The sequence below is a fragment of the Nicotiana tomentosiformis genome, chromosome 2 (assembly GCF_000390325.3).
Source record: "Nicotiana tomentosiformis chromosome 2, ASM39032v3, whole genome shotgun sequence".
NCBI classification, from domain to species: Eukaryota; Viridiplantae; Streptophyta; class Magnoliopsida; order Solanales; family Solanaceae; genus Nicotiana; species Nicotiana tomentosiformis.
Genome location: NC_090813.1, coordinates 58262084 through 58273842, shown reverse-complemented (window position 1 = coordinate 58273842; position 11759 = coordinate 58262084). Strand labels below are relative to the sequence as shown.

The following is an 11759-nucleotide window of genomic DNA, read 5'->3' as shown; positions in this document are numbered from 1 at the left end:
TGAAAAAGAATTTTCCGTGAATTTTATTTCTTATCTGCTTTTTTATTTCTAACATCAAATCATCGGAGTTTAACTTTGATGAGAAAGGGCTAACTTTTTTCCTTTCTGGGCTCGTGTTTCTCTAAAATTTTGAGAAGAATTCCAACATTGCGGTGGCGCGCATTTGGGCTAGAAAATTAGAATAATAATGTTTTGTTGTGTTAGTCCGTAGTAGATATATTTCAATTGGCTGATGCAGCCCGCACTTTGAAAATCTTGCCTTTCGAAAACTCCAAAGGGCCAAATATACCCTTTTATTTTCGAAAATGGTCTAAAAATATCTCTCGTTATACTATTGGGTTATCTATACCCCTACGGTCATACTTTGGTTCAAATATACCCCTCATTTAAACGGAGTGACACATGTCATCGTCCTGTTAGTCAATTCTAAATATCTTCTAATTAATTAAAAAAACTCATCAATCATACCCGGAAAATAATTTTTTAAAGCAATCTTTTTGGAAAAATTGAAAAAAACTGAAATTATTTTTACTAAAAACTGAAAAAAAACGAAAATATTTTTTTTTTCAGTTTTTACAAAAAAACTGCTTTAGAAAAAACTGAAAAATATTTTCTAAAACAATGTTTTTGAAAAAACTGAAAAAGAAAAAGCTGAAAATCAATTTTTTAAAGCAATTTTTTTTTGTAAAAACTGAATTTTTTTAAACTAAAAACTGAAAAAAAAACGAAAAAAAATAAAAAATTCCAGTACTGCTTTAAAAAAAGCTGAAAAATATTTTCTAAAATAATATTTTTGTAAAAACTGAAAAAAAACTAAAAAGCAAATTTCTAAAGCAGTTTTTTGGTAAAAACTGATAAAAGAAATATTTTCTTTTTTTTATCAGTTTTTAGTTAAAAATAATTCAGTTTTTTGGTAAAAACTGATAAAAGAAATATTTTCTTTTTTTTATCAGTTTTTAGTTAAAAATAATTCAGTTTTTTTCAGTTTTTAATTGCTTTAGAAAATTATTTTTCAGTTTGTTTTTTCAGTTTTTACAAAAATATTGTTTTAGAAAATATTTTTCAGTTTTTTTAAAGCAGTTTTTTGTAAAAATTGGGGGAAAAAAATATTTTCGTTTTTTTTAATTTTTAGTAAAAATGTTTTTTTAGTTTTTTCTAGTTTTTACAAAAAAAAATATTATTTTTCGGGTATGGATAATGAGTCTTTTTAATTAATTAGAAAATATTTAGAATTGACCAACATGACGATGACACGCGTCCCTCTGTTTAAATGAGGGATATATTTGAACCCAAAGTATGATTGCAGTGGTATAGATAACTCAATAGTATAAGGAGGATTATTCGTAGACCATTTTCGAAAGTATAGGGCTATATTTGGCCCATTTCTTTAACCAAATAATATATTACAAAGTTCCAGGAAGTTGCTGCCGAAAGTGGCACAAGATTTCTCTATGTATAAAAATAATTGCCTTGTATGTATTAAAATACATAAGCTTCTGTCTAGCTAGCGTCAGAGATGTTGAATCCTCTCGTTTATAGAAAGTCAAAACACGGCAGTTCACCATATATTTGTGTGCAATGATAAGATCTCAAGACTATGCTTTATAGGCTATAGCAATATTACAAATTAGTAACAGGTTATTTGTAGTGCTTTAATTCCTTAAATGGAGAATGAGAGAAAACCTCTTCATATAGTTATGTTCCCATGGCTAGCCATGGGACATATTATACCTTTTTTCCATTTATCAAAGTGCTTAGCACAAAGAGGCCACAGAGTAACTTTCATTTCCACTCCAAGAAATCTTGAGAGATTAGGTAAGGTTCCCTCTGATCTTACTCCCCTACTAAATATAGTTAGCATTCCTTTGCCTAAAGTAGAAAACTTACCAGATCAGGCTGAATCCTCAATGGACATACCTTATCAAAAAGCTCAGTTCTTGAAAATTGCTTTTGATTTGCTCGAAACTCCGTTAATCACTTTTCTTGAAAATTTATCAAACCCAAAACCAGATTGGATTGTTTATGATTATGCATCTCACTGGCTACCTCATCGTGCACGCGACTTAGGCGTCTCGTGTGCTTTCTTTAGTCTCTTTACAGCTGCAACTATGGCCTTTTTTGGACCTCCTCGGGCTTTGCTTAATGATGAAAGGTCAATCCCTGAAGATTATACAGTTGTTCCGAATTGGATTTCTTTCGAAACGGACGTTAAATATCGGCTGCACGAGATAAAGAAGAACTTTGAAGCACCAGCAAATGAGTCAGGTACATCTGATGGAGCCCGATTTGGTGGTTCAATAGATGGAAGTGATTTTGTGTTGTTTAGAACTTGTGTTGAGTTTGAACCCGAATGGTTCAACTTGGTTTCTGAGCTTTTTCAGAAACCTGTTATCTCAATTGGTGTTCTTCCTCCATCTATAGAAGATAATGAAGATTTGGGCCGCAGCAGCAATAATACAACATGGCTAAGTATCAAAAAATGGCTAGATAAGCAAAACCAAAATTCTGTGGTGTATGTTGCACTTGGAACTGAATCAACACTTAGTCAAAAAGAGCTGAATGAGCTGGCTCTGGGGTTAGAAAAGTGTGGATTGCCTTTCTTTTGGGTAATAAGAAATCAGCCAAAACTGAATCAAGAAGAGTCACAAATTCTTCCTGATGGTTATGAAGAGAGAGTCAAAAACAGAGGTGTAATTTATAGAGGTTGGGTTCCACAGGCAAAGATATTAAGTCATTTATCAATAGGAGGATTCTTGACTCATTGTGGATGGAATTCGGTCATAGAAGCGCTTTGTTTCGGGCGGGTTTTGATTATGTTTCCAGTGATGAATGATCAAGGTTTGAATACTAGGTTGTTGCAATGTAAAGGGGTTGGTGTAGAGATACCAAGAAATGAAAATGATGGATTGTTTACTAGTGAATCTGTGGCTGAAACTGTGAAGTTTGCAGTGGTGAGTGAAGAGGGAAAGACATTGAGAGCCAATGCAAGACAAATGAGAGGTTTGTTTGGAGATAGGAATAGAAATGGAGAGCTTATTGATGATTGCGTTGGTTATTTGATGAAAAATAGGGACGCAAGCATTATAGCTGAATAATTTTTGACCCCCAAAATAAAATGAGAGAACAATCTTTGTGATATGGTGTAAAATTTTTTAGAATAAATGTAAATTTGATGTTTAATGCTCTTCTCCTTCTCTCATGTAATAGAAATAGATGTATGGACAAAAATCGGAGTTAAAATTCTTTTTGTTCCACTTTTTCTCCTTCTCATTCAACTATATCGGGGACAATAATGGACGTTAAAATAGATATTGCAATCAAGTTAAATATTTTTTTTCTTTTATTTCGAATTGATTTTTTCACTTCTTACATGACATCCTTTGTATTCTTTTGGTATCTTTCAAAATATTTGGCTTCCACTAACAATATCACTTTATATAACTTTATTAAGAGGTCAAATTCATTGCAAAAAATACAGTAAAATCACGCAACGCACGGTGTTAGTGTATTTCCTGCTTGTGACATTTAAAGGGTTTAGAATTTATTAGTTGGAGCTCGGTTAAAAAGCAATGACTTATAATGTCATTTTTAAGAAAACTTTTAACGAGAATATGGAAGATTAATTTCGCAAACTTTTTCCTTGATACAATATAGTATAATATAATGCATACATTTCATGGCAAACAAATTAAAAAGTGTAATGTTTAAATTGGGTTGGGGGGGGGGGGGGGGGGCGGAGTTCAGTTCCACTCTTCTTTTTCTTTTTAACAGAAAACAGCAAGAAGATAAATGTACATCACTGAGAAAAGATTTCCCCAACTTAGTTTTTTCTCCCTTGTCCAATGCCTTCTCAATCCTTAGCTGTTCTCCGTTTACTCGCACTCGACTAGAATGACACTTTCTAAACCCTTTTTCTCTGTATCCTTCGCTACGTTTAACCGGTTTCTTTGAAGATCCAGGTGTAGTGCTTGAGGTTCAACTAGTCCTGTGCCCACCAATTGTTCGACCAAATGCTCACCAGGAGTTGTTGCATGTTTTCGACCCCCCATGAGAGCCTTACTTGGTCTTCATCCACATATCCCATCTCACAGATTAGTAGTAGTCCCAGTACAGCTGCTTCTGAAATACCTTCTTCAAGTCTTGGAAGAAGAGGGGAAAGAGTTGTTTTTATGGCTGTTTGTAGTAACAGAACTAACCACAGAAAACTCCCAAAGAACCTCAGCAATCCTCGGCGACCCAAGCTTCCACCTGACATGGACTATAGCTTTAAACGGTTCTTGTACGAGGATGCTGACGAGATTACCCAGCAGCCAACTATTGATACTCTCACTGCTGCTGATGAGGAAGTTGATGAAGAATTGGAAGTGGAAGTAGAAGAGACTGTATGGGAGTCGGATGAGATGGAAGCAATTTCATCTCTTTTCAAAGGGAGGATCCCTCAGAAACCCGGAAAATTGAATAGAGAAAGGCCTCTGCCTCTGCCCCTTCCTTACAAGATTCGACCTTTAGGACTTCCTACACCAAAGAGATTCTCAAATGTTTCAAGGCAATCCATATCAAAGCAAGTGTACAAGAATCCCACTTTCTTGATTGGTTTGGCCAAAGAAATTCAGAGCCTTTCGACAGAGGAAAATGTATCAAAGGTTCTCAGTAAGTGGGGTCCATTTCTTCGAAAAGGATCATTATCGTTGACAGTCAGAGAGTTGGGTTACTTGGGACTTCCTGAGAGAGCTCTACAAACGTTCTGTTGGGTGAAGAAACAACCCCATCTTTTCCCGGATGATCATGTTCTTGCTTCTACCATTGAAGTGTTGGCGGGGTCAAACGAGTTAAAAGTGCCTTTTGATTTGGATAAGTTCACTGGCTTGGCTAGTCGGAGTGTGTATGAAGCAATGTTAAGGGGTTTCATCAAAGGAGGAAGCCTGAAGCTTGCATTGAAGCTTCTCTCAATAGCTAAGGGATGTAATAGAGTGCTTGGTACTGGGGTGTATGCTAAGCTAATATTGGAGCTTGGTAAGGATCCTGATAAAAGAACGCTTGTCTTCGCATTGTTAGAGGAACTTGCTGCGAGAGATGATCTGGATTTGACACCACAAGACTGTACTGCTATCATGAAAACTTGCATTAGGCTGGGAAGATTCGAGATTGTGGAGGGACTATATGATTGGTTCAGGAAATCTGGTGGCAATCCAAGTGTAGTTATGTATACTACTCTGATTCACTGTCGTTATTCAGAGAACAAACATAGGGAGGCGTTAGCCATGCTATGGGAAATGGAGGCTTCAAATTGCCTTTTTGATCTTCCAGCTTATCGTGTAGTGATTAAGCTCTTTGTTGCTTTGAACGATGTCCCAAGGGCTATACGCTATTTCTCTAAACTTAAGGAAGCAGGTTTTAGTCCAACATTTGATATATACTGCAGCTTGATCAAAATCTATATGGCTGCTGGAAGGCTGGCCAAGTGTGAAGATATCCGCAAGGAGGCAGAGATGGCTGGATTCAGGTTGGACGAACATACAATGTCAAAGTTGCAACAGTAAAATTTGAGTATCTTGCGATGTATTTAGATGTACTTTAGAGTTCAGGTTGTTTAAGTTCAGACTTTATCCACCCCCCTTTTTACTTGCATAGTTAATAGCATTGTTAACTGTTGGCAATCATAGGTTCTTGTCATATTTCATTTTCCACCTTAGATCTGCATAATGATGCAATTTTGCAGTAGAATTTTTCTTGAAAAGTGTGCTTGCTTTAACAAGAAGAAAAGCCAATGGGCCTTGTGGCATCCGGTAGTAAGTACCTAAGATACGAACTCCATTTGATAAGAAATTTCCTATTTGTGCTACCATGGAGGTGCTTCCCGTGGTTTGTGGGTTTGGAGGCAAATGTTGTGACGTTTTAAGACTGTAAGCACGATCTATGGCGATGTATGCGGCAATTGAGACAATTTACAATTAGATTCTCACTTGTCTTTAAAGTTACTAGATGTCACATGCAACAATTGCAATGAACATCTTACAATTAGATTCTCACTTGACTTTAAAGTTACTAGTTATATCATGCAGCAGTACAATGAACATCTATTAAAAAAAACTTGCCATTTTGCACGGCAAAATAAATTTCAGCTGAATATTTGAGCATTTGAAAACGATCCGTGCTTCAGATTTGGAAAATAAACTCAGAGTTACTTCAATTTTTGTCACTCCTGGTATAGTATCTATGGCGCATTAAAAGAGGGGATTTCCAGCATATCATCCACAGGCACAGCATATCAAAAGAAGGAGTTTCAAGAATAATTCTCCTCCGAGTTTTCAATTAGCGACATACAATTGAAACTCCAGAAAACAGATACCAATGCAGACTCTCACCCTCAAATGATATCACATCTACATGCATATAAATAGGTCCTCATCAAAAAATAAAGTAGGCCAAAAGTACTTTTTTGCTTTTGAATTGTCCATAAGAGTATCTACTCCAACGAACTGATCAAAGACTGAATAGACCAAAAGGGGAGAAAAGTTTGTTTACACATTAAGTATGCCCCAATTTACAACAAGCAAACGGTCAATAAAACTAGCCCCATTCACACACTAAGTGGTTCTAATTCTACTACTCAAAAGGGAGTTCAATGAGCTATTTGATTCCCAAGAAGAGCAAAACATATGGTTCACCAATACCAAAGAGTGTACAAACTATATAGATGAAAGGTCCTCATATATAGTCTTGATACCTGGCCTCTCAGATACAGTACGAATGCATCGAACAGCTATCCCAAGAACCTCCTTCATTTGCTTCTCCATTGCTGGATTTCCAATCTCGGCCGACAACACACTGTCAAAACAATCCGAGCCACGACCTTCTGCCACCTTCAACCTTACCCAGTCAGTTAAGTCTACTCCACCATCTTCGCCAGAGACAACATCACCTGCACACTTCCCACTTAGCAGCTCCAACAAAACAACTCCAAAAGCATATACATCTGATTTGAAGGAAGGCAGTGGCTTCTTCGACGCAGCCAACTCAGGGGCACGATAACCCAACACCCCAGCATCAAGAATCTGTTCTATTGTGCCGGCTTGAGTCATGAGGCGGTGAAGGCAGTAATCCGCAACTCGTGCATTAAGGTCTGGCCCATCCAACAAGATGTTGGTTGCCTTAAGGTTTCCGTGTGGCACCTCACGATCAAAATGGAGGTAGTTCAGACCACGTGCAACATCAACTGATATTTTGAGTCTTTGGGGCCAGGTTAGTGGTGGGCCTTTTCTACCCGGTCGATCTACAAACGTGCAGCACATTAGAGAAGTATATCGAGAATGACCACATAAATATTGAGATCTACACAAGGATTATAAAATAAGAAAACTGTATCACATTCTAGCTGATTTCCAACAAAGTGAATCATGAAACAAAAGCCAAACATCACATTTTTCAGATCCATTCAGAACTCAAATATCAAGAATTTTAGCTACTAGAAATAATAAGTACCATACTGCAAATCCCTCACAGCTTGTGTAGTGAACATCACGTAGAATATATGGTATATTACTACTTGTGTGAAAATTACGTGAACAAAAGGCAGGTAAGCACAATGTATTGGGCTCTAGACGTGCTAAATTATTATCACATCAAACCAAAGACTAAATACTTGAGTTTCACTTGTAAAATCCGGCCACAGGATCACACAGCAATGCTAAAAGTGCTCAACTATAATGCGCATTGGAAAAACATATGAACCATAAGAACTGTCAGATATATCACAATCAGATTGCCTCGTATGAAATATGAAATGGGAACTAAAAAACTGACTAGATTAAAGAAGAGGGAGACAAAGCCTTTACTATGGATTTACAGCAAAACATCGCATGAGAGTTTAGAGCTAGCACATGAAGCTTACCATAGAGGAAACTTGCAAGACTTCCAGGAGATACATAATCCGAAAGAATGAGCTTCTCATGCTGTGTGGGACCCCAGTAGTAACCTCTTAATCCTACTACATTAGGATGCCTTATATTGGCAAACTTTTTAGCCTCCTTCGCAAAATCCTTTCTCTGCTTTGCTACTCCTTCTCTCAACCATTTCACAGTCAGGAGCAACCCGTTCTCTAGCGTTGCCCTGTAAGATGTACCATGGCTGCTTCTGCCTAGGACTTCAGCCGGAGCCCTAGATAGTTCCTCGGGTGTAAAAGAGATTGTATCATCAAGGAAGTACAGCTCTCCAGCAAGACGATCTGGAGACCTCACATCTAACCTTGCAAAGTTTTCTGCAATATATGAATCTCCAGACTCTGGTGACCATGAGAAATGGCTACCTTTTGAAGGGGAAAAACCAGTTATAGCAGCCATTTTCTCATCTGGACTAATTATTTCTGATGATCCTTTTCGTGAAGTCATAAGATCTTCAGCTGAAACGACTACACCACCGGTACCCTCCCTACTACTAAAGCCAGAAGGATGTGATGGGGCTTGGTGATGAACATCCTTTTTAGTAACTTGAGGATGAGGCTTCCTTGACGCTCGTATATAGTAAATGAAAATGGCTAGTAACACCAAAATAATAAGAGCAATTACACAAGCAACTATTATTACCACCTTGATGACAGTCTTAAGTGATCTGCTTTTCTGGCTTTCTGCTGAAGCTTGGCCAGATCCTGATGGAGGATTTGGAAATTGAAGTCCAGAGTTTCCAGGGTAGAAAGATGATAACGGAAATTTTCTCAAATTTTCAGGGACAACACCAGATAAGTCATTGAGTGATGCATTAAAGCTTTGGAGGCCATTAGGCAGATTCTTTGGCAGTGGACCAGTAAAATGATTCTGTGAAATGTTTAGAGAAGTAAGTGCAGTAACTTGACCCATCGAAGTAGGCAGAGATCCAGAGAAATTATTTCCAGCTATATCAAGTACTTGAAGCGCGGTCAACGAGCCAAACTCATCAGGAAAATAACCAGCAAGCTGATTATGAGAAAGATCAAGAACTCGGAGGTTGGGAGTAGCAGAGGGGGCAGGGAAATCAATACTTCCAACAAGTGCATTGTTTTGTAGGTGAAGTTCTTCAATAGTGGGTAATGTTAGCAGAGAAGTGAGAAGAGGCCCATCCAACTGGTTGAAACTAAGATCAAGGACTGTGATCTTAGGAAACTGTGTGATAACTTTTGGGAGAGTTCCAGTAAGGGTATTGCGAGAAAGGTTTAGGTGATTTAATCGCAGAAACTGAGCTGTAACCTCAGGGATGTTTCCAGTCAATCGGTTTTGGCTGAGGTCAAGAAATTCAACATTCCCCCATTTCTGCAATCTAGTTAGATTTCCCTCTAACTGGTTCTTTGAGAGATCAAGTACTGCAGTACTTCCTGTCACCATTGGAAGTTCACCGGAAAGAGCATTGGCGGATAAGTTGAGGACACGCAATGATGTTGATGTGATCATGCTTATTGACCCTGTAAAATGAAGCGACTGTGTAAAGCACACTAACAAAATGATAGCAAATAAACTACTCTTTTTGTTGTAACTTCAGTTCAACACAAGGACGACAAATTACTAGTATTATATTTGCAAAATGTATTTCAAAATGAGAGCAGTTTGGAATATACCTGTGAGGTTGTTTCCACTTAAATCCAATTCTGTGAGGACCAAAGCATCTCCTTTTAAAAGATCATTTGGGACGAACCCAGAAAATCTATTGTTGCTGAGTTTAAGGACCTGAAGATCATAAACAAAATTGAAGGCAGGTAATTCCCCTGAAAGCTGATTGTAGCTCAAATCCAGAACTTTCAAGTTCCCAAATGCCTGGGCTTCACCACCACTTACTAGTGACCCAGTAAGTTGATTATGGCTAAGACTCAAGTACTTGAGCGACTCTGATATGCCAGGCAAAAACTTCTGCTGTTGAGAGGTAGAACTCACAAGTAAATTTCCACTTAAGTCAACATAAGTTGCAGTAGTAAACATTAAGAACTCTGGATCCAAAGTACCATCAAGCATATTTCCATGCAAGTCAAGAACTTCAAGGTTAGCCATTAGCTCAAATCCTTTGGGGATTTTCTTTGTAAATCCATTAAGAGATAGATTGAGGTATATCAAATTATTTAACTTAGTCAGAGATGAAGGAAGTGGCCCCGAAAGAGAGTTGTGGCTCAAATCCAAAGATTCAATTGACATGAGCTCTGAAATAGTATCCGGGATTGGGCCAGAGAAGTTGTTCCCAGCTAATGACAGATTCTTTAAGCTTCCTACTTTTCCAATCTCTGGTGGTAAAGAGGAGGTGAATAGATTGTTTGAAATATCCAGATACTCAAGGCTCTTGAATTCACCAATTTTGTTTGGCATTTTTCCAGCAATTGAATTGTTAGCCATAGAGAGTTTCACAAGCATTGTGAGGTTAGCAAACACACTCAAATCTGCATCGGCAGATAAACCCAAGTTGTCAAGGACAACAGCAGCAACATTACCACCATTGCACATTATGCCATTCCAAGATGAAGGGCAACCATTAAAATCAATGGACTCCTCGTTCCATGACTGAAGTACATAACCCGTCGGATCATGCTTGATACCCTTCCTGAATTCAAGAAGGGCCAAAATGTCCTGGGAAGGAAGCTGCCCCATAGCAGAACCAAAACAAAGCACAAGTATAAAGTACCTAATTAGCTTCATTATAACACCAGAAGCTCTGCTAAACAAAGTGACAAATTCACACCAAAAAAATACAAGAATATCTTCAACCTTCCAAGCTTAAAGAAAATCCAAAAGGGGGCAGCTGTAAGTATGAGGTTCACTATAAGTAGAAGCTCAACATCTGAAAACCAATTTTCACAAGCTTATATCCATGCCACTAAACCTCAATAACAACCATCACAGTTCAAAAGCAGTAAAACAACAGCCAAAAAGTACCCAACTTCAACCCAAAATCACAAGAATCCTCCTTCAGCCAATAATATATGGACCAAAAAACAAATTCTGTGTAAAAACAGCAAAGCAAGATAGATTCAAGAAGAGCAATTTTTTTCACAAACAGTAGCTGAAAGGAGGCAATGAGTGACTAAAAAAAGTGCAGACAGAACAAGTTCAGCATTTTCTTACCAAACAACACGCATTTTACCAAGAATGTAAGCTCAGTGACCAAAAAAGAAGCAGTCTTTTTCAAAGATTTACTGAAGAAATTCAGCCTCTTGCAATGATTAGACCTTTCTGAGTTATGTTGGAACCTCAGGTTTACTCTCACATTCACCAACTTCCCCTCTTCTTTAATGCAGTGTAAATGCACTCAAGTGGTGGCCTCAAAATCTGCATTAAAGTACAAGAAAATGGAATGGACCAACAAAGTGTTTAGCCCTTTAGAAATCTTGATAACGTTACAAATGAAGTTCAAGAAAAGGTCCAAAACCAAAAGTGTAAAACCCTAGTGTTGCTTTTGAGATTATATGAATGAAAGAGAAGCCTCAAACCCCCAGAAATGGCAGTGACACACTCAGCATTTGTCTTCTTCCTACTTAAGAGCATTGTATTTTCTCTCTCTCTCTCTCTTTCTCTCTCTCTCTCTCACAACTCTCACTTTCTCTCTCTAAAAAGGACATTTTTGTTGGAAAACTCAATAAAGACCCCAATAATTATGTCTCGTTTTATTCTTTAGAATTTTTATTTGGATTTTCTAATACTTGAATATTCTTTTTGGAATTCTTTAGAAAAAAATTGAAATTAGAAATTCGGAACTAGTACTAACTTATTAAACAATTTGCTTGTAGTTATTTCAAAATTTTATATAATATT

General features: G+C 37.4%; 3 protein-coding genes across 4 annotated transcripts; 2 read left to right on the top strand and 1 right to left on the bottom strand.

Annotated features, from left to right (window-relative positions):
• The first annotated feature begins 1493 nt into the window (after positions 1-1493).
• LOC104114394 (UDP-glycosyltransferase 91C1) lies at positions 1494-3254 on the top strand. Its single transcript, XM_009624836.3, has one exon. The coding sequence runs from the start codon at positions 1665-1667 to the stop codon at positions 3093-3095; it is 1431 nt and encodes a 476-aa protein (XP_009623131.1). The 5' UTR covers positions 1494-1664; the 3' UTR covers positions 3096-3254.
• Positions 3255-3738: 484 nt separating this feature from the next.
• On the top strand, positions 3739-5660 carry LOC104114393 (pentatricopeptide repeat-containing protein At2g01860). The gene has a single exon (XM_009624835.4). The coding sequence runs from the start codon at positions 4011-4013 to the stop codon at positions 5538-5540; it is 1530 nt and encodes a 509-aa protein (XP_009623130.1). The 5' UTR covers positions 3739-4010; the 3' UTR covers positions 5541-5660.
• Positions 5661-6421: 761 nt separating this feature from the next.
• Positions 6422-11552, bottom strand: LOC104114391 (LRR receptor-like serine/threonine-protein kinase GHR1). 2 transcript variants are annotated; one of them, XM_009624833.4, is made up of 4 exons: positions 11073-11552; positions 9584-10949; positions 7892-9430; positions 6422-7273 (listed from the first exon to the last, which is right to left on the bottom strand). In XM_009624833.4, exons 2-4 carry the CDS (start codon positions 10644-10646, stop codon positions 6690-6692), a joined length of 3186 nt encoding a protein of 1061 aa, XP_009623128.1. In that variant the 5' UTR covers positions 10647-10949; positions 11073-11552; the 3' UTR covers positions 6422-6689. The 2 variants fall into 2 exon arrangements, with proteins under 2 accessions (XP_009623128.1, XP_009623129.1); XM_009624834.4 differs by having other exon boundaries at positions 9584-10589.
• Between the last annotated feature and the right edge of the window lie 207 nt (positions 11553-11759).